Below are 20,790 nucleotides of genomic sequence, written 5' to 3' on the forward strand. Positions count from 1 at the left end.
AACCTTTGTCCTCCGAAGATCATTTTCTTTCTCAGATTACACAGATTAAATACAATTCGTAAGTTCTTTGAAAAGAAAGAAAGGATAACTTTGGAGCTGTGTAGAATAATTTAGTTGGGAATAAGAGAATTGAATGACGAGAGAGAGAGAGAGAGAGTAGAAATGTTCAAAATTTCCCGCTTATGATGCAGCAATTATTTCGCGCAACATGGCGAACGGAAGTAGAGACGTCACCCAGACCCAGTGCCAACTGTCAGCCAACAGGGAACAGCAGGGCTCTGCGCGCGCGTGTGTGTGTGTGTGTGTGGTCTCGGTGGTCTCGGTGGTCTCGGGCTGCTCTTTCTATGGGAGGAAAAGAGCACTTTTCTCCGTCCCCGCAGCCTCCGTTTCGCTTTTTTCACAGTGGGTACGTGAAACATACGTCGACGCAAGTAAATAGCGGGCCTCCGGCCGTCGCTTTTCAACGTGACGCGCGCGCGAAAGAATTCTCCGAAAGATCGGCCGTCGATCGTCCCGCATCTCGAAAAGCGCGAGAGAAAGAGAGACGTGAGAAGCGTATGATTGCCTAGTGTCAGTAAACGAGAGGGGGAGAGAGAGAGAGAGAGAGACACGGAGATCTGGCGAGCCCGTCGTCTTGGATTAATTTAATGACTCGTCAATCATATGGCGGTGGAGAGAAGCGAATCGTCATAAATTCCACATCGTAATTCCGTTCCGCCTCGTCTGCACTCTGCACTTCTCTACACTTGTCGCGTATGTTGAACGGGCTGGCTGCTGAGTGCTGATCCAGGCTGTCAGCGGGGAACACGAGGCTCGGAAAGGTGGAGGCAAGTGCAGCCGAGAGGATTCGGATCGCCGGGACACGCTCGACGACGACGTACTTACCTCGCACCTCGAACCCTCTGTAGAAAGTTCAAGGTTGCGAGGGCAGTTTTAAAAAAGAGTCGAGCCGCGTCGAGTCACGTTGGGAGACGGTGATATCTCGTTAACTTGCCTTTGTTGCTATTGTTGCAGAGTCATTCGTTAGTTAACACACACGCAGCACGGTAGACGTCGCATTATCGCAGCTACAAATATGTTTATTTGGGACTGGTTCGCTGGAGTGCTGAATTATCTTGGTAGGTAGAGTTCTTCCTGCACCGCTTCGTAATCGCTGCTCCAGTCAAGATTCAAGGAATTCAATCTGATTACTGTAATTGCACCGTCACGATGGTATTTAGAGATGATAGATATGTTACCGACAAGATTTCATCATTGGAACGATTGTCTGAGATATTGATATGATATTGATGTAGTTTCATCTTTTATTGGGGGAGGGACAATTGTAGAACAAGGCCCGTCAAAATCTTAATCATTTTTACCAGGGTAATACTTCTTGATTATACAAGTATCTTGTCATTATGCTTATCTGACCAAGTGGATAGACGTACCTTATATAATTTGTTATGAAAAACTTGGTTGGTTTATCTAATTCTATACCATGTTTCTTGTTACATTCTTTGTAGCATTTCTTACCAGCAGCGCAAATCTGTAAAAAAGTTCTAATTCTCCATAAATTTGTCGCACATTTGATTTATATGAACTTTCCTTGTTGACTTCAGGATTATGGAAGAAGAGTGGCAAGCTTCTCTTCCTGGGTTTGGATAACGCGGGCAAAACCACGTTGCTTCATATGCTCAAGGATGATCGTTTGGCTCAACATGTACCTACGTTACATCCAAGTGACTAATTTTACATTATTTTATTGCACACGCACACATCTCAATCCTATTTAAACTTTATATATCCTATTTTATAAAAATATGTACTATTGTTACATTTTTCAATGGGAACTTTAGATTTGCTAATATTTACGTGATTAAATATAAATATGTAATTTATTTTAAAGCACAAAATATAAGCCATAAACTTCTTTACAGACTATATCTTTATGCTACAACGAATAAATACTAAAAATCAAAATTTTACTGAGTTGTCATTAATGATTTACTTTATGTTCCAGCATCTGAAGAATTGTCTATCGGAAATATGAGATTCACAACCTTTGATCTCGGTGGTCATACTCAAGGTATGCAAGAGAAATGTATCGTCTTATGAAATGTTTTGTTTTAAACAGTTGCTCATACCTTTGCAAATTGTATTCCTGCAGCACGTCGCGTATGGAAGGATTATTTCCCAGCTGTCGACGCGATAGTGTTCCTCGTCGACGCAAGCGACAGAACAAGGTTACCAGAATCAAAAGCTGAGCTGGATGCATTGTTGACTGACGAGCAACTCAGCGCGTGTCCGGTTCTCGTGCTAGGCAATAAAATTGACAAACCATCCGCGGCTTCCGAAGATGATCTCAGAAACTTCTTTAATCTGTATGGACAGACAACAGGAAAGGTACAGCCATGCAAATCGAAACAACGGTCTACTTAGTCTATATTGATATAAGAATTACATTATTAAATTGATAGAATTCTTATTCGTACAATTGCAAAATTTTTTAGGGTAAAATTGCTCGCAGCGAGATACCCGGCCGTCCGCTGGAACTGTTCATGTGCTCAGTCCTGAAGCGACAGGGATATGGGGAAGGCTTTCGTTGGCTTGCACAGTACATCGATTGAACGTATATATTATTATATACATGACAGATTTTCAACAGTTTTCATCATACATTTCCCTTTCCTGTTGGTAACGGTGCCGCTACCGGGACTGTAATCTTCACATGAATTCAGTAGTAGGAGCGGAAATATTGTTTCATCGAAAAAAAAAGAACACGCAGTAATCGAAATTTAAGACGATTTTCCCAAATAGAGACACGAGACGAATATTCTCGAGAACATTGTACGCGCAAAATAGGACAGATTTCCTTTCTTTGATGTTGGTACACGAAAAGCCCGGCAAAAACACACACACACACATCATCTCTTTCTTTTCAATTCTTCGAGCTCCATACGGATTCTATGGAAACCTATCATTTTACGAGTCACATTAGGGGAATGATCATTAATACGTGCTGAAGAATGAAATAAAAAAAACATTTTGATAAAATAAAACTAATAAACTATTTAAGAATTCCAAGTGTTTTGCAGATTTATTTTTAGTGACATTACTCTTAAAAAAATGTCATAATGCAAAGTAATGTATCATACACAATTGTATGTGTCGTGGCTTCTGGAAAGTTGAGAATACTTACGGTATGTAATTTACGAAAGTTAGGCTGATTTGTTAATTGATATTGTCTTTACATGTGCTCTTTATCTTTCTTTTCGTTTAATTTAAAGTGATAAATGTTAGAATCGTTGAACGTCGCTGCTGAATGCTCTTTTATATTTATAATTGCTGGTGTTTAATTTTTTATGTTGTATTTTTACTTATACACTCTTGTATTTGTGCCAACATTTTGTATATTCTTTGAAATCCATTCAGTGGGTGCAGGATATGTACGAGTAATTTCTTTTTTGGCAATGGTTACGAAAATCTAGTTGAAATTATTAAGTAGAACTAATAACTAATAAAATTAATAGAAATGATATCATTTCTTAGCAAATTTTTGAATTGCATATTTCACAATTGTAACTGATATATCGTTTAAAAACAAGCATATATCATGCTGAATGTTCTAGAAAAATCTTCAATTATACATGATCTATAAATTAAGTTACCATTATAAGTTGAAACTGTTCATAAATTATGTAGATAGCGGGAAAATTTTGTTTAATTTGTTGGTGGTGAACCTTAATAAATCTTGGAGTTGTTTTTAAAATAAAATTGAAGTTGCAAACACGAAAACAAGTATTTTACGTGATGGTACTTAGGTTGTAAGTACTTTTCGTTTATTTTACGCCAACAAAACACATGGTAGTTTTATATTTTACACAATCATATGTGGTGCGCCATTTACAAAAAAAAAAAAATTGCGAAAAATATAGGAAATTAAACCTGAAAAAGTTAACGATATCAACCATTTTAATATAAATCTCAATCTGTACAAAATTAGGGTACAAAAATAAAGTCTTTAGGAACTGTTTTCATAACGATATGTTCACAGTATGTATAAAAACTTCTCTTAATTCCTATAGTTTGCTGGTGCACAACTGCAATTCTTTGTCCGCGGGAAGTGCCGCGAATCGTTTATTTACATATTCATCCGTCACATCAGCCAAGGATATCGGCTTCCATACTGGTTTCTGATCTTTGTCGATTAGGAGAGCTCTGACACCTAAAATTAAAGTTGAAATATTGATCCAGGAACAAGATTTGTAAAATGAATGCTAAATTTTATCTTGTACCTTCGTAGAAATCACCATCTCTCGTCAGAGCGGTACAGGCCAATCTATATTCGATCTTCAAACAATCCGCTAAAGATTTTCCTTTTCCTTCGTCGATCGCTTTCTTAGTAATTTTGAGAGAAGACGGAGACATTTTGAGTAGCACTTCTACGTTCTTTTGTGCCCAATCCGAATTATCTTTTTTTAATCTTTGTACAAAAAGATTACATACTGCTGTATTACAAAAGGAAAAATATTAATTCAATTAATTGGAAAATTTCTGGGTTTTACCTTTCGATTATCTCTTCGACAGATGGAGCAGAGAAACAATTTTCTATCTTCGACATATGAGGCGCCAAGCTGAATTCATGATTTAATTTTGGTTGATATTTGTTTAAAATAGGCTCGATTTTTTGTGTGTCGATTTCACGCAGCGTTAACAAATCACGTTTTAAATCCGCAATTTTTTCCGATGGTACAAAATGCGTGGCGATTCCGGCAAGGAGAACGTCGACACCTTAATAAAATATATATTTATACAAACGCAAATATAATATATCGCTCATTTGCTACAACACTAACATAACTAAAAAATTGTCATTTTTGAATTGTTTGCAAAAGAAAGATGAAAATTCAATACGTTGAATGAAGAGCTAATATATAGCTAGATATTTTTCTTCTGCAATCAGTTATTACACCGAAATCGCATTTAAAATTTTTAATATTTTCATTTTGTTTTCCGAGTTACGTCGTTGTAGCAAACGAGCGATATTGTAAAAACGCATTTTATAAATGCGCGTGTACATGCATATATATAAGATTGAATATAACAAAATATAATTAAACGTTTATACCTTTTAATCTATGTCCCGTCAGACCCAGGTAGATACCGAGTCTTCCCTTCAATCTAGACAAAAAATAAGTCGCGCCGACATCGGGAAACAATCCTATCGCCGTTTCCGGCATAGCAAAGAGAGTTTTCTCCGTGGCGATTCTGTATTTGCCATGGACAGATAATCCGACACCGCCTCCCATCGTTATCCCATTGATAATGGCGACGTAAGGCGCCTTGTATGTTCCAATCAAATGATTTAAGCTAGAAGTAAAAAAAAAAGAATTATTTTATAAACAGACAAAAGATGGATTTGTTCCCGAACAGACACTTTTTGCGACTTACGTATACTCCGTTCTGAAAAAGTCCTCGCCCAGACGTTCACCTTTCGGTTCGTTCAATGCCAAGACGAGCGATTTAACGTCACCGCCAGCACAAAACGCTTTCTCACCAGCACCTTCTATTATTACCAGCTTCTTGGACGATTCCCATTGTTTGAGAGCAGAATGTATTTTCTGGACCATGGAGAAATTTATGGCGTTCAACGCCTTAGGTCGATTTAAAACTATCACGCCGTTATCGCCAACCTGTACATAATTAATATGATATTAATTAGTTGTGATAAATTAATAGTATCTGGCAAAGATAGAAATTCTGAAATACAAATGAATACAACAATACACAAACGTACATCTTTTATGAGAACCTCATCCATGATTGTTTGAGTAGTAGTTGCTTCTTTAGATGCTGGAATTGCAGGATTAATTTAGGATCTATGTGCAATTTAGAAAAAGAACAATAAATATATATAACAAAAGGAGGATATTCTTTTTACAATATATCACAAATTAATAAGCTAAGCTTAAGAAGAAAAATATTACTCCCTACTCCAGACAAAAAATATTCAACATTTTGATGACTTGCAGAAATATGTTTAAGTATATACATTTGCGTGGAAAACAAGTAAAATCATTAGCGACTGCGTCAACGATGCGAAAGTTGCAGCTTCACCTGTGACAGATCCCGACGTCGATAAGCATCTAACAGTAGCAGTAGTAGCACGTGCGATTGTAGCACCAACACTCGAATAATGCAATTTTCCTACGACGCTCCGCATCTGAAAGAAATAATTGATGGACACTCGTCAGTTTTGTCCAATGCGCAAATATCCAGCTGCTCGTAACTTCAAGTCGAAATTACCATATTTATGACCCAAGTGTCGTTGCTACGTAATATTGTGGGAGAAACGTTAGAATATAAAACCTGTATTGTTGTTGAATTGCTGGCTGCCGCTGACGTAAATATGTTAGATTAGATCATAAGGTGGTATTCACACAGTCCGATGTTATATGTAAAGTCGTCTTGTATACTGAAGATGCTACAAAACCATTCCATTGGTTGGAAAATCTCAAGATCATTACAATAACTCTTAAATATACGAATCTTAAAAAATAAGATTATTAAAATGTAATATTATAAAACATTACTTTACAATATTAACCCCTCGACTGTCAATGCCGGAAATATCCGCACATTCAAAAAAAGATACTCTTTGGTCAATTTATATTTAATTTATATTTAATATACATAAAAAAATTTATATTTAAAAGTTTTTAAGACCGCGCTCTCTCTCTCTCTCTGATTTCAAAGTAAAAATAAAAATTCAAGAATCCAAAATGGCAAATTGGCAATATGACGAGCAAAAAATTCAAAATATAGTTTAATCGCATAAAAAGTTTTGAAGGGTTTTTCGATTCCGTTTTTAAAATGCGTTATACCTCCCATTTCTTTTACTCTCATTTCTCAATTGTGTAAACGCGCAAGTCTTCCTAACAAGCCTAACTGTCTATACATGTTATGTGATCCAGGTTTAACGTGGTTTAACGCTCGTTCCACGGGTTCTCTATCGATTCGTCGTTCCCTGAGGTGCACGGCACGGTGCACCACGAGTGATGAAAATCTATAGCATGTGTCACGCGCACTATAGGATTTTCTAAGGTTTTCATCAATTGGGTGACGTTACGCCAACGCTGTGACGTGGTGGTCGCGCACGATACTGTGGCCGTGTAGCGTGTAACGTGGTATAGCGGTGGTGGACGCCGTGGACGTGCGTGGACGGTAGCAGGACGGACGCACGCACTGGTGAGTGAGTGGTGTGGGGGACGCAGTGGACGCACGGTACAGGTAGCCGGACTAGCCGGGTCGCGCTCGAAGCAACGAAGCAACTGGAAAAATCATTCTCGATCACCGTTGACCCGCGCGCGTCCAGCTTTCCATCATGCTGCAGTCGATATTCGACGATGTGCGGCGTATGAACAAGCGCCAGGCAAGTGGCTCGATGACGGTCACATATGGGTGGGTATTGACGTTGTACCCTCTGATTTTCAGTTCCTGTATCAAGTGCTGAGCTTTGGCATGATAGTGTCCTCGGCACTGATGATATGGAAAGGCCTGATGGTAGTCACCGGCAGCGAGAGCCCTATCGTCGTCGTATTGAGGTACGGAGCGCACCTAACCTAAAATTCCGTCTGCGTATAGCGCGTTCTGAATTAAATTTTTAATTCGGCCGTCATCGCCGAATTCGCCGAAGCTGAAATCCGATACTGCTCACTTTCGTGAATGGCATGACACGTGGCTGAACGTGTTTTGTTGTGGAAATAGAAACATTCCTTGTTGATGCGCATGGCGTACAAAATACGGAGTTAGCAATACGTATTAAACGAGAGACTTGATAAGGCTTGTATAACTGTTCAAATATTATACAGAGTGATTTAGAAGTACATGTAAATACTTTGTGGGTGTAATGTAGAGGTAAAAATAAAACTAAAATGTTCTATACAACTTTTTCCCGAAATACACAAGGCCTAGGGGCTCAATTCTTGAATTCATTCGCAAGAGAAACGAAAATGCGAAAATTCTGCTCTTACAGAAACGTTGCAAATTGATTGGTCAAAAGCTATGCAATATAGCCAATCGACTTGCAACTTTTCTGTAAGAACAACATTTGCGCATACGTTTCTCTTGCGAATGAATTCAAGAATCGAGCCCCTGTTCGTTTTCGCTGTATACTTCTGAACCAGTGCAACAAGTTGGAATAAAAGCAAATATATTTGTTTCATTCCAACTTATTGCACTTGTTCAGAAGCGCGGCGAAAACAAACAGGCCTATAACGTAATACCTAGGCATAAACAATATGAGTGGATGTTTGTTATTCTTACACCTCACTACAGTTGATTACACCAGGTCTGTTCAAGTTTTAATTCTGTAGTTTTAGTCGGTCAGTAGGCTGGAGTTGTAGTAGCACAACTGTAGGGATAACAAACATCTACTATGTTGAAGGACATGCCAAGTCCCAAGGGTTGTACTGCCCTCATTTATGCCTAGCAAGGTATTACGTTACGTATTGCATCATAACTATGAAATTAAGGATTTTTCAGAAAAAATTGTATAGAACATTTTAGTCTTATTTTCACCTCTACATTACACCCACAAAGTATTTACATGTACTTATGAATCACCCTGTAGAGTGGATGTTACTAGTATAACTTAACAAGCGTAACAAGGAATGTGGATTAATAATATTTGACAGACTAGTACAGACTTGGCGTTTGCCAATTTCAATTTTTTGCAGCGGTAGTATGGAGCCTGCGTTTCACAGAGGCGACTTGCTCTTCCTCACCAATTATAAGGACGAGCCAGTGAGAGTGGGCGAGATCGTAGTTTTCAAAGTCGAGGGCAGAGACATACCTATTGTGCACAGAGTACTTAAACTTCATGAAAAGTAAGGATTCTCGCGACGCATCTCGTTCACGTGGAACGTAAATTTTGTAGAAGACGATTCCAACAGGCGTAAAATTTCCAGGGGTGACCAAAATAACACCGTCAAGTTTCTCACGAAAGGCGACAACAATTCTGTGGACGATCGAGGCCTGTACGCGCCTGGTCAGCTCTGGTTGACGCACAAGGACGTGGTCGGCCGAGCGAGAGGCTTCCTACCGCACGTCGGCATGGTCACTATATACATGAACGAATATCCTAAATTTAAGTATGCAGTATTAGCATGTCTTGGACTGTACGTTTTGGTACACAGAGAATAAAGCTGCTCGATAAATTCAAAACGTTTGTTTTGCGACAAATTTGAATGTCTCTAGGGGAATGCGCAGTTTACTAATCATTTAGATAAAAGCAGACACATACAAAGCTATATACAACGGATATATTCGCGCATACGTCGCTGAATTTTCACTTGATAGGAAATTTTGGGCCAGAGTGCATTTCTCTGTACATAAAAAATTCGAATCGATAGTTTAAAAATTGAATTAAAAAATCTTTATTTCGTGAAAATTTATATTGAATATTTTGCCTCAAATTTTTTTTTTTTCATGTCGAGATACGATATTGGAGGTGAATGCTCTATAATACAGGACCATCGAGAATAAAAATATAATAAGCGATATAACATTCTCTGTTCTCAAGGGTTTGAGACACGTAATTGCTTGATTACAACGGCAATTATGAGAGGCATTATCTGCAGCTATAAATCTCCAATTTTTGAAAGTATCTCAAAAATTATGTAATGTAGAAAAAAAGGCGCTTTTTTTTAAGAATATACTCATTTTTGTTTCTCAGGTAATTACACATTTATTAAAGTGATGTTGCTTACATAAAGCAATTTTTCTCCGCTTTTACTCCGTAAACGCGGCAGTATATTATATTATAAAACCCGAAAAGATCAATTTTGTTGTAATTCTTCGTGTGGCACATTGTAATTAATTTTATCTCACGTGTGAAATAAATTTGTAATATTTTAGTGTATTACGATACTGGAATTACGTAGTTTTCTCTTTTCTAATTAACCTAACGATAAGCGTATTTAAACTGCGCATTTCAATTTTCTTAAGCTAATTTCGCAACTCTGTCGACGGCTAAAAAATACACGATAAGATTAAACTAAATTAATCGTACGCGAAATTTTACCAACAAAATTTTTATCGAAGAAATTTTGTCTGTTATCAAACGCGTGATATAACATGTTTTCCGTATTAGTGTTATGTAATAACTTCTGATTTGCGCACTAACTGGACACGAAAGGACAGCACGTGATGTGCCTATTTCTTATTTGAGATTGCTTATTATATATACGAGAAAATAACGAATATTAACGCAATTCTAAGCGTATCCACAGCTCTTTGGGTGTGACGAGCAAGCCCGACAGCTTATCTTGAAGGCTTGACGGTTCACCTTCAACGAAGAAGAAGTTAAAATTCTGTAACAGAAGAGCCAATGTCCCGAACAAACTGAATCTGGCAAAAGTTTCTCCTGCGCACAGCCGATGACCTATACAAAGTATAGAAATAATAATATTATTATTATTATTATTATTATCATTAAATTAAATCTGATAGATGAAAAAATTCAGCAGAATTTGCTAGATTTCACTAGATCACGTTTATGTATATCGACTTACCGGCACCGAAGGGGAGTGAAATATCTTTGCCTAATTGACCGTCGTCCTTCAGAAATCTTTCCGGTCTGAAAATTTCAGGCTCGTCCCATAAGTCGGGATCATGATGCATCGCCGCCAAGTTAGTGAAAACCGTTGTGTCCGCCGGTATCTCGTAGCCTCCCAATGTGGTTTTTTCCTTACACCTGTGAGCCGTGCTAAGAGGTGCGGCTGTTTCAAGTCTCATCGTTTCTCGTATTGTCGCCTCCATATAGGGCAAACTAAAACAAAATGAGAATGGATATCTGTATCGTTGAACATAAGTATAATTGAAATTGAACCTATGTTAACTTTTGAAGGTGATAGTGATACGTTTAATGTAAAAAAATCTGAACTAATCTGAATTTTTTTATATAAAGAAAAAGTAAGCTGTTTTCCAGTTTATTTTTATGCAGCGTATTGCAATATTTCTTGCTTTTCTCTATGCCTATGCATTTTAAATTTCATAAAACAGCTCACGTTTTTTAATTTTGATAAGAAAATATGCATATTGATAAATTGGGTTTCTCGGAACCTTTCCTTTTTTTAGTGAAATGTAAAATAATAAGATAAAAAAAAAAAAAAAAAAAAAAAAATGTAATCAATAAGATAATTAAATTAAATTATTGACAAAGATGTTTTCTTAGGAACCGAAATAAAACTTTTTTATAAAATTGAAAATAATTTGCGGTATATGTATATATTCATTTTTATTTTATGAAGTATAAAACATTAATTTGCAGTTTTGTATATCCAAACGTTCTTGTTTTAGTTGTTTATCGGTAATATAATTAAAGAGGAATCATTCCGTCTCCCTCGAGTGTACAATAATAACTCACCGTTTTCTATCTTCCCACGTGACCAGTCGTCCAATCCCGACAACATTATCTATCTCATTTTGTATTTTTTTCATAACTCTGGGATGATGCATCACGTACTTGATAACATGCGTAATAGTGGTTGGTACCGCAGAGGAAGCGGGAGCCATCATATCAATTAACAAAATGATTAATTGTTCCTCCGTGAAACTATCTAACTTATTCTCCTCCTTCAATTTCTTTAGATATCTATCGACAAATCCCCGGTCGTCATTCTCGGTGAGCGTAGGTTTTTGGTACTCTATATATTTCTACGGAATAAAATACAATCATATTTTTTAACTGAGGTGTTTCTTTATTTAACATACATGTTCCATGTGTTTATTAATTCCATCAAAACTGAAAATTGTTAAATTAAAACCTGCTAAGTATAAAATTCGATATGGATACAAAAATTTTAGATTTATCTAAAATTTATTTAAAAAAAGCCTTGCTTATGCTGCAAATTCTTCTCGGCTTGGTATAAAAATTAAGTATAAATTCTAGCCGATAAAGCGCTACGCGATTTGAAATTTTGAGAACATACGATTTAAACGTAGTGATTTAAATGCACCCTCGGCAATCGAAATTCGATGCGTGTAAATTTCGATTATAACTGTCTGCCAAACCACTTACCCTGATCATATCTTTCATTATGTTGTTTGCCTTCATGTGGTTTTTGTAACCAAACATATTACCAAAGTGTTTCAAGAATGGTCGCTGAAAAATCGCCCCGCCGGTCGTGTCGTTTGCTCTTAGCAGCATTACAGCCGCACGACAGAGACGTCGCGGGACATCGTGCTCGCTCCTGTTAAATCTGTGACCAAACATAATATTCCATATGTTGTTACCCGCCGGTGCGTACAGAATGTCCGGAAAGAGCGCCAAATTGCCCTTTAGAATTTCCTACGAATAATGAAATTTCTTTTTCTTTATTTTTCTTCGCTAAAAGATTTTTATATATTTTACAACGAAGCGAAACGCGCGCAGCGGATGAAAAGGGCGACACGTGCACGAACATCGACGGCGGATCACCAGGCAGCGCGTGGAAACTCGCGGCTACGAGGGATATAGTTCAGCGACCTACAGGGATAATGAATTGCATCGTCCTTGTTTTGCTAGTATACCAAACAAAGTCCTCAAAAGATAAATTGCAAATGCGCGAATTATCTCTGTCTCTATCTGGTGATCTGAGGAGATTTCTGGAGATCTGATTAATCAATATTCGATATCGTTCAAGAACGTAAATGTCAAAGTGTGGTATGTACTTCGTTTTCTTTGCCATGTGGTGAACCGCGACGAAGAATCTGAGAGAAGAAAATCTGTTTTGTTCCAAAATCAATAAAAATATAAATTGTGCATTAAATAAACGTGTCACTATTAGTTATGCAATTTTCACTGAAAAAACATGCTTTGTACAGGACCTCCGCTTTGCGAAAAGATGTTACGGACTTGACTAGAAAAAGACCGATATTGGCCGTGAACACCTGTTGTGCTTCTTTCACTTGCGTTGTGCAGTCCATACAGCGGTACAGGACGATGAGATGATCAGACACCGACTGGTAGAGGCACAGAAGCGCGTGTAGACGCCCGGCCGTTTCGAACCCAGTTATTGATCGGATTCTTTATTTACCAAGAAGATCGAAGTGTGTAGACACCGAAATAATGGATCCAGAATTAGATCCGCTATATACCAGCTATCGCAGGAAATAAAAAGAAGAGAAGAAATAGCGCTCGACAAGATCCGGGCGTATAGACAGCACCTGCTGCAGATGGGCGTACGCGACGAGCGATTGTTAAGATCGGCTGAGGAAGACTTGAACGACATGACGCCGGCCGTATAAGGCGCCTTACACCCAAGAGAAGGTGCGAGCGCGGGACCGTATTCTGGAAAAGATCGAGCTGTACGAGTAAGCGCGAGGGTGAAACGTCTTCTACCGGGTGCTGAAGCTGGTGGACGAGGGCACGAATAACCCGGTGGCGGAAATGTCCATGGTCTTAACGGAATCTGCAACGGCCACAGGACAAAAGAAGACTGGCGTATCGGGTAAACGCGGCGTTTCACGACGGGAATATACAGACGTCGGTGGTCGTCTATGATCGAGACAGCTTCGATTCGTCGCGACCGCACCTTCTCTCCGTCGTAAGCGGGTCCGCTCTTGAGTATTTCGAGGAATAGAGACATCTCGTCCATAATATCGCTCTCGAGCTTCTCCTGGCGTCGACCGAATCCAAAATCGCGCATGTGGCGAAGAGCGAATCTCCTTTGTTCCTGCCATTTTTCGCCGTCGATGAAAAATATACCTGCGTGTAATTTGACAGTACTTATTATCTCATTGTAAAAGTTCATTATTTACACTTTAATTATTGTTATCGCGTAAAATGTCTCCAATCTCGAAGAAACATAATCATATAGAATTATATTGCGTATAATATATTGCATATACAACGAAAAGTGAACAAATATAATTATATTTTTCATTACCTAATTCCTTTCCGAAAGCTCGATCCATTATAAAATCCGCATTTGTAATTCGCGCACTAAATTCATCTCTTGTGAGTACTTCTTTTATGCTGTCGTAATCGTTAACTATTACTGCAAAGAAATCACCCATGTAGCAGCTGACAATCTTTGAATTTAGTTTCTTCACGTAATAGTCAACAGTTAAGTGTGGAAATTTATAATTTCCCCACAATAACATCCAGTAAGATCCTCCTATTGGAATTCTGATTATACCTATCTCGGAAAAATTCCATAAAAATAAAAACGATTATTCAAAATTCGTTGAAAGACAAATCTTTTTACACAATGGAGACATTTGTTAAACAGTTAAGAATAATTTAAAATATAATTTTGAGTTAGAAAGGAAACATTTAATAGAGTAATAATAAGTAATAATAGTAACAATAACAGCGGTACAAGATATTCGATATTCCATGTCTGAGACCGAAAAAAATTAAAATTGAAAGAAAAAATAGTTTAGTATTTATACAAATCTAATTTATCTCTCTTACCTGGAGGTGTATTAGGCGGTTTATCGTAAGCAAATCTGTATAGTTTATACGTCACGAGGAGCACAAGTATCACGACTAAGAGCGGCGACATGATTTGGACGGAACAAACAGTAGATATTAAATGAAATCATCACAAATCTATTCGTGTCTTAAACGCAGACGAATTACGCAAGCAATAGGAGACGGAAAACAAGATATAAACTGCCAGATATACTTTGTCCTCTTTTAAAATGCCTTTCTCAAGTGTTATTGCTATTTGATGATAGTCAGTACAAGTAATTTGATAATGATCTTTCATCAAATGATGAATTAAGACTGCCAAGATAATTTTCTGGATACTACAAATTAAGAATAACAAAGGTGCAGATATTCGCAATTAAAACCAAAGAAATTCCAAAATTGACGAAGTTACACTTTTTGTTTATTGCAAAAATATCATAACTTTTCAACGGTTCAACTGCAAACGAAAAGAAAATCACTACAATCAACTACAATTATAAAAAAAACTGCGCAAGCGGCAAAGTTAGGTCTTAGCAATTTTTTTAAATTGTTGTAATTTTTATACGGAAATTTTTGGGTCAGAGTGCATTTCTATGTACATAAAAAATTCGAATCGATAGTTTAAAAATTGAATTAAAAATCTTATTGGAAAATTTTCGTGAAAATTTATAGATATTGAATATTTTGTCTCAATTTTTTTTTTTTCATGTCAAGATACGATATTGGAGGTGAATGCTCTATTAATACAGGACCATCGAGAATAAAAGTATAATAAGCGATATAACATTCTCTGTTCTCAAGGGCTTGAGACACGTAATTGCTTGATTACAACGGCAATTATAAGAGGCATTATCTGTAGCTGTAAATCTTAAATTTTTGAAAGATATCGTAATGTTGAAAAAAAAACCGACGTTTTTTTAAAGAATATTCGCATTTTTGTTTCTCAGGTAATTACACATTTATTAAAGTGATGCCTATTTGTGACCCGCTATCTTTATGTAGCATGTGTTAAACCATCGTCAATTTTACTCCGCTTGTACTCGGTAAACGCGGCAGCATATTATATTATAAAACACGAAAAGATCAATTTTGTTGTAATTTTTCGTGTTGCACGTTGTAATTACTTTGAGTGGATTACAATACTGGAAATACGTAACTTTCTCTTTTATAATTGACCTAACGATAAGCGCATTTAAACTGTACACAAGTTAATTTCGCAACTCAGTCGACAGCTAAAAAATACACGATAAGGTTAAACTAAATTAATCGTACGCGACAGTTTACTAAAAAACATGTTATTATATTTTTATCAAAGAAATTTTGTCTGTTATCAAATGCATAGTACATGTTTTCCATATTGGTGTTATGTAATAACTTCTAATTTGCGCACTAACTGACACGAAAGGAGCACGTGATGTGCCTATTTTATTTATATACTTATTTGAGATTGCGCTTATTATCGAGAAAATAAATATTAACGCAATTCTAAGCGTATCCACAGCTCTTTGGGAGTGACGATCAAGCCCGACAGTTTATCTTGAAGGCTTGACGGTTCACCTTCAACGAAGAAGAAGTTAAAATTCTGTAACAGAAGAGCCAGTGTTCCGAACAAGGTGAATCTCGCAAAAGTTTCTCCTGCGCACAGCCGATGACCTGTACAAAAGTATAGAAATAAATTCATTATTATTATTATTATTACTATTATCATTAAATTAAATCTGATAGATGAAAAAATTCAGCAGAATTTGCTAGATTTCACTAGATCACGTATATGTATATCGACTTACCGGCACCGAAGGGGAGTGAAATATCTTTGCCTAATTGACCGTCGTCCTTCAGAAATCTTTCCGGTCTGAAAATTTCAGGCTCGTCCCATAAGTCGGGATCATGATGCATCGCCGCCAAGTTAGTGAAAACCGGTGTGTTCGCCGGTATCTCGTAGCTTCCTAATGTGGTTTTTTTCTTACACCGGTGAGCAACGCTAAGAGGTGTGGCTGTTTCAAGTCTCATTGTTTCTCGTATTGTCGCCTCCACATAGGGCAAACTAAAACAAAATGAAACTTTTGAAAGTGATAGTAATACTTTTTATGTAAAAAAATCTGAACTAATGAATTTTTTTATATAAAGAAAAAGTAAACTATTTTTCAGTTCATTTTCATGCAGCGTATTGCAATATTTCTTGCTTTCCTCTATGCCTATGCATTATTTTAAATTTCATAAAACAGCTCACGTTTTAATTTTGATAAGAAAATATGCGTATTGATAAATTGGGTTTCTCGCAACCTTTCCTTTTTTTAGTGAAATGTAAAATAATAAGATAATGTGTGTGTGTGTGTGTGTGTGTGTGTAATCAATAAGATAATTAAATTAAATTATTGACAAACATGTTTTCTTAGGAACCGAAATAAAATTCTTTATTATAAAATTGAAGATAACAATTTACGGTATATATATTCATTTTTATTTTATAAAGTATAAAACATTAATTTGCAGTTTTGTATATCCATTGATAAGATATTTTATATTAACGTTCTTGTTTTAGTTATTTATCGGTAATATAATTAAAGAGGAATCATTCCGTCTCCCTCGAGTGTACAATAATAACTCACCGTTTTCTATCTTCCCACGTGACCAGTCGTCCAGTCCCGACAACATTATCTATCTCATTTTGTATTTTTTTCATAACTCTGGGATGATGCATCACGTACTTGATAACATGCGTAATAGTGCTTGGTACCGCAGAGAAAGCGGGAAACATTATATCAATTAACAAAATAATTAATTGTTCTTCCGTGAAACTATCTAACTTATTCTCCTCCTTCAATTTCTTTAGATATCTATCGACAAATCCCCGGTCGTCATTCTCGGTGAGCGTAGGTTTTTGGTACTCTATATATTTCTACGGAATAAAATACAATCATATTTTTTAACTGAGGTGTTTCTTTATTTAACATACATGTTCCATGTGTTTATTAATTCCATCAAAACTGAAAATTGTTAAATTAAAACCTGCTAAGTATAAAACTCGATATTGATACAAAAATTTTAGATTTACCTAAAATTTATTTTTAAAAAGCCTTGCTTATGCTGCAAATTCTTCTCGGTTTGGTATAAAAATTAAATATAAATTCTAGCCGATAAAGCGCTACGCGATTTGAAATTTTGAGAACATACGATTTAAACGTAGTGATTTAAATGCACCCTCGGCAATCGAAATTCGATGCGTGTGAATTTCGATTATAACTGTTTGCCAAACCACTTACCCTGATAATGTCTGTCAATATGTTGCTTGCCTTCATGTGGTTTTTGTAGCCAAACATATTACCAAAGTGTTTCAAGAATGGTCGCTGAAAAATTGCCCCGCCGGTCGTGTCGTTTGCTCTTTGCAGCATTATAGCCGCACGACAGAGACGTCGCGGAACATCGTGCTCGCTTCTGTTAAATCTGTGACCAAACATAATATTCCATATGTTGTTACCCGCCGGTGCGTACAGAATGTCCGGGAAGAGCGCCAAGTTGCCCTTTAAAATTTCCTACGAATAATGAAATTACTTTTTCTTTATTTTTCTTCGCTAAAAGATTTTTATATTATTTTACAACGAAGCGAAACGCGCGCGGCGGATGAAAAGGGCGACACGTGCACGAACATCGATGGCGGGTCATCAGGCAGCGCGCGAAAACGTCAAACTCGCGGGGACAAAAGAGCAGGGTTCATCGATCTACATGAATAATGAATTGCGTCGTCCTAGTTTTGCTCGTATACCAAACAAAGTCCTCAAAAGATAAATGAGATAGCAAATGCGCGAATTATCTCTGTCTCTATCTGTGATCTGAGGAGATTTCTGGAGATCTGATTAATCAATATTCGATATCGTTCAAGAACGTAAATGTCAAAGTGTGGTATGTACTTCGTTTTCTTTGCCATGTGGTGAACCGCGACGAAGAATCTGAGAGAAAAAATCTGTTTTGTTCCAAAATCACTAAAAATATAAATTGTGCATTAAATAAACGTGTCACTATTAGTTATGCAATTTTCACTGAAAAAACATGCTTTGTACAGGACCTCCGCTTTGCGAAAAGATGTTACGGACTTGACTAGAAAAAGACCGATATTGGCCGTGAACACCTGTTGTGCTTCTTTCACTTGCGTTGTGCCAGTCCATACAGCGGTACAGGACGATGAAATGGTCAGACGCCGACTGGTAGAGGCACAGAAGCGTGTCTAGACGCCCGGTCGTTTCGAACCCAGTTATTGATCGGATCAATTGTTTACCAAGAAGTAGACACCGAGATAATAGATCCAGCTAGATCTAGATCCGCTATAGTTATCGCAAAAAATAAAAAGAAAAGAGGAAATAGCGTTCGACAAGATCCGGGCGTTTAGACAGCACTTGCTGCAGATGAGCATATACGCGACGAGCGTTTGTTAAGATCGGCTGAGGAAGACTTGAACGACATGACGCCGGCCGTAAGGCGCCTTACACCCAGGAGGAGGTGCGAGCGCGGGACCGTATTCTGGAAGAGATCGCGTTGTACGAGCAAGCGCGAGGGAGACACGTCTTCTGCTAGGTGCCGAAGCTGGTGGACGAGGGCACGAATAACCCGGTGGCGGAAATGTCCATGGTCTTAACGGAATCTGCAACGGCCACAGGACAAAAGAAGACTGGCGTATCGGGTAAACGCGGCGTTTCACGACGGGAATTTACAGACGTCGGTGGTCGTCTATGATCGAGACAGCTTCGATTCGTCGCGACCGCACCTTCTCTCCGTCGTAAGCGGGTCCGCTCTTGAGTATTTCGAGGAATAGGGACGTCTCGTCCATAATCTCGCTCTCGAGCTTCTCCTGGCGTCGACCGAATCCAAAATCGCGCATGTGGCGAAGAGCGAATCTCCTTTGTTCCTGCCATTTTTCGCCGTCGATGAAAAATATACCTGCGGTGATATTTGACAATATTTATTACTTCATTGTGTAAAAGTTCATTATTTACACTTTAATTATTGTTATCGCGTAAAATGTCTCCAATCTCGAAGAAACATATAATCATATAGAATTATATTGCGTATAATATATTGCATATACAACGAAAAGTGAACAAATAATTATAGTTTTCATTACCTAATTCCTTTCCGAAAGCTCGATCCTTTATAAAATCCGCATTTGTAATTCGCGCATTAAATTCATCTCTTGTGAGTACTTCTTTTATGCTGTCGTAATCGTTAACTATTACTGCAAAGAAATCACCCATGTAGCAGCTGACAATCTTTGAATTTAGTTTCTTCACGTAATAGTCAATAGTTAAGTGTGGAAATTTATAATTTCCCCACAATAACATCCAGTAAGATCCTCCTATTGGAATTCTGATTATACCTATCTCGGAAAAATTCCATAAAAATAAAAACGATTATTCAAAATTCGTTGAAAGACAAATCTTTTTACACAATGGAGACATTTGTTAAACAGTTAAGAATAATTTAAAATATAATTTTGAGTTAGAAAGGAAACATTTAATAGAGTAATAATAAGTAATAATAGTAACAATAACAGCGGTACAAGATATTCGATATTCCATGTCTGAGACCGAAAAAAATTAAAACTGAAAGAAAAAATAGTTTAGTATTTATACAAATCTAGTTTATCTCTCTTACCTGGAGGTGTATTAGGCGGTTTATCGTAAGCAAATCTGTATAGTTTATACGTCACGAGGAGCACAAGTATCACGACTAAGAGCGGCGACATGATTTGGATGGAACAAACAGTAGATACTAAATGAAAGCTTCACAAATCTATTCGTGTTTTAAACATACAGACGATTGACGCCATCTCAGCGATAGCATGCGAAAAACGGAGATATGAACTGCCAGATATACTTTGTCCTGATTTAAAATGCATTTCTCAAGTGTTATTGCTATTTGGTGAGTCAGTAGAAGTAAATAGATATAATGGTCTTTCATCAAATGATGAAAGAAGACTGCCAAGATAATTTTCTGGATACTACAAAATAAGAATAACAAAGGTGCAGATGTTCGCAATTAAAACCAAAGAAATTCCAAAATTGGCAAAGTTACACTTTTTGTTTATTGTAAAAATATCATAACTTTTCAACGGTTCAACCGCAAACGAAAGGAAAATCGCTACAATCAACTACAAACAATTATAAAAAAAACTGCGCAAGCGGCAAAGTTAAGTCTTAGCAATTTTTCAAAATTGTAATTTTTAAACAGCCAGGGTGAGGAAATATTTTTCGCAATAAATTTAATAATTTAATTTAAATTATTTTAAAAATCATCAATGGTCGAATCGTCACGACGATAAAAATTATTGCCAGTCAGGCCGATTCATACGCCTC

General features: G+C 37.1%; 5 protein-coding genes across 9 annotated transcripts; 2 read left to right on the forward strand and 3 right to left on the reverse strand.

The window, feature by feature from the left end:
* Positions 1-244: 244 nt before the first annotated feature.
* Positions 245-3,066, forward strand: Sar1 (Secretion-associated Ras-related 1). 3 transcript variants are annotated; one of them, XM_077401662.1, is made up of 6 exons: positions 245-406; positions 1,015-1,118; positions 1,602-1,721; positions 2,003-2,068; positions 2,150-2,385; positions 2,493-3,066. In XM_077401662.1, the coding sequence occupies exons 2-6, from the start codon at positions 1,076-1,078 to the stop codon at positions 2,607-2,609; spliced, it is 582 nt and encodes a 193-aa protein (XP_077257788.1). In that variant the 5' UTR covers positions 245-406; positions 1,015-1,075; the 3' UTR covers positions 2,610-3,066. The 3 variants fall into 3 exon arrangements, with proteins under 3 accessions (XP_077257788.1, XP_077257789.1, XP_077257787.1); XM_077401663.1 differs by having other exon boundaries at positions 294-918; XM_077401661.1 differs by having other exon boundaries at positions 295-827.
* Positions 3,067-3,936: 870 nt separating this feature from the next.
* On the reverse strand, positions 3,937-6,464 carry Hibch (3-hydroxyisobutyryl-CoA hydrolase). Of its 2 annotated transcripts, XM_077401650.1 has the most exons (8): positions 6,289-6,464; positions 6,100-6,205; positions 5,780-5,835; positions 5,434-5,675; positions 5,111-5,352; positions 4,548-4,773; positions 4,278-4,465; positions 3,937-4,207 (listed from the first exon to the last, which is right to left on the reverse strand). In XM_077401650.1, exons 1-8 carry the CDS (start codon positions 6,289-6,291, stop codon positions 4,062-4,064), a joined length of 1,209 nt encoding a protein of 402 aa, XP_077257776.1. In that variant the 5' UTR covers positions 6,292-6,464; the 3' UTR covers positions 3,937-4,061. The 2 variants fall into 2 exon arrangements, with proteins under 2 accessions (XP_077257776.1, XP_077257778.1); XM_077401652.1 differs by lacking the exon at positions 6,289-6,464 and having other exon boundaries at positions 5,780-5,861.
* Positions 6,465-7,033: 569 nt separating this feature from the next.
* On the forward strand, positions 7,034-9,918 carry Twr (signal peptidase complex catalytic subunit SEC11 homolog C twr). Its single transcript, XM_077401664.1, has 4 exons — positions 7,034-7,414; positions 7,477-7,586; positions 8,721-8,870; positions 8,952-9,918. Exons 1-4 carry the CDS (start codon positions 7,367-7,369, stop codon positions 9,184-9,186), a joined length of 543 nt encoding a protein of 180 aa, XP_077257790.1. The 5' UTR covers positions 7,034-7,366; the 3' UTR covers positions 9,187-9,918.
* On the reverse strand, positions 9,705-14,605 carry LOC143894944 (putative cytochrome P450 304a1). The gene is made up of 7 exons (XM_077401645.1): positions 14,444-14,605; positions 13,914-14,165; positions 13,560-13,732; positions 12,065-12,334; positions 11,411-11,700; positions 10,557-10,813; positions 9,705-10,426 (listed from the first exon to the last, which is right to left on the reverse strand). Exons 1-7 carry the CDS (start codon positions 14,532-14,534, stop codon positions 10,248-10,250), a joined length of 1,512 nt encoding a protein of 503 aa, XP_077257771.1. The 5' UTR covers positions 14,535-14,605; the 3' UTR covers positions 9,705-10,247.
* A 1,117-nt stretch (positions 14,606-15,722) lies between these two features.
* LOC143894943 (putative cytochrome P450 304a1) lies at positions 15,723-20,350 on the reverse strand. Of its 2 annotated transcripts, none has more exons than XM_077401644.1 (7): positions 20,090-20,350; positions 19,560-19,670; positions 19,203-19,375; positions 17,707-17,976; positions 17,053-17,342; positions 16,231-16,487; positions 15,723-16,096 (listed from the first exon to the last, which is right to left on the reverse strand). In XM_077401644.1, exons 1-7 carry the CDS (start codon positions 20,178-20,180, stop codon positions 15,918-15,920), a joined length of 1,371 nt encoding a protein of 456 aa, XP_077257770.1. In that variant the 5' UTR covers positions 20,181-20,350; the 3' UTR covers positions 15,723-15,917. The 2 variants fall into 2 exon arrangements, with proteins under 2 accessions (XP_077257770.1, XP_077257769.1); XM_077401643.1 differs by having other exon boundaries at positions 19,560-19,811; positions 20,090-20,296.
* Between the last annotated feature and the right edge of the window lie 440 nt (positions 20,351-20,790).

This window comes from Temnothorax americanus, unplaced genomic scaffold (genome assembly GCF_048541705.1).
Source record: "Temnothorax americanus isolate GAGA-0224 unplaced genomic scaffold, ASM4854170v1 Scaffold15, whole genome shotgun sequence".
Taxonomy (NCBI): Eukaryota; Metazoa; Arthropoda; class Insecta; order Hymenoptera; family Formicidae; genus Temnothorax; species Temnothorax americanus.

What these genes read in the sequence shown, in the direction of transcription:
- Sar1 (XM_077401662.1), top strand. Translation starts at nt 1,076, where the DNA reads ATGTTTATTTGGGACTGGTTCGCTGGAGTGCTGAATTATCTTG. An exon ending in TGGAGTGCTGAATTATCTTG is followed by an intron (nt 1,119 to 1,601) that starts GTAGGTAGAGTT and finishes TGTTGACTTCAG; the next exon opens with GATTATGGAAGAAGAGTGGC. An exon ending in TCTCGGTGGTCATACTCAAG is followed by an intron (nt 2,069 to 2,149) that starts GTATGCAAGAGA and finishes GTATTCCTGCAG; the next exon opens with CACGTCGCGTATGGAAGGAT.
- Twr (XM_077401664.1), top strand. Translation starts at nt 7,367, where the DNA reads ATGCTGCAGTCGATATTCGACGATGTGCGGCGTATGAACAAGCGCCAG. An exon ending in GGCGTATGAACAAGCGCCAG is followed by an intron (nt 7,415 to 7,476) that starts GCAAGTGGCTCG and finishes TCTGATTTTCAG; the next exon opens with TTCCTGTATCAAGTGCTGAG. An exon ending in CCTATCGTCGTCGTATTGAG is followed by an intron (nt 7,587 to 8,720) that starts GTACGGAGCGCA and finishes AATTTTTTGCAG; the next exon opens with CGGTAGTATGGAGCCTGCGT.
- Hibch (XM_077401650.1), bottom strand. An exon ending in TTTTTCAGAACGGAGTATAC is followed by an intron (nt 5,353 to 5,433) that starts GTAAGTCGCAAA and finishes TTTTACTTCTAG; the next exon opens with CTTAAATCATTTGATTGGAA. An exon ending in AGATGGTGATTTCTACGAAG is followed by an intron (nt 4,208 to 4,277) that starts GTACAAGATAAA and finishes CTTTAATTTTAG; the next exon opens with GTGTCAGAGCTCTCCTAATC.
- LOC143894944 (XM_077401645.1), bottom strand. Translation starts at nt 14,534, where the DNA reads ATGTCGCCGCTCTTAGTCGTGATACTTGTGCTCCTCGTGACGTATAAA. An exon ending in ACCGCCTAATACACCTCCAG is followed by an intron (nt 14,166 to 14,443) that starts GTAAGAGAGATA and finishes TTTCCGAGATAG; the next exon opens with GTATAATCAGAATTCCAATA. An exon ending in CCGCTTACGACGGAGAGAAG is followed by an intron (nt 12,335 to 13,559) that starts GTGCGGTCGCGA and finishes CATTATTCGTAG; the next exon opens with GAAATTCTAAAGGGCAATTT.
- LOC143894943 (XM_077401643.1), bottom strand. Translation starts at nt 20,180, where the DNA reads ATGTCGCCGCTCTTAGTCGTGATACTTGTGCTCCTCGTGACGTATAAA. An exon ending in ACCGCCTAATACACCTCCAG is followed by an intron (nt 19,812 to 20,089) that starts GTAAGAGAGATA and finishes TTTCCGAGATAG; the next exon opens with GTATAATCAGAATTCCAATA. An exon ending in TATTGACAGACATTATCAGG is followed by an intron (nt 17,343 to 17,706) that starts GTAAGTGGTTTG and finishes TTTATTCCGTAG; the next exon opens with AAATATATAGAGTACCAAAA.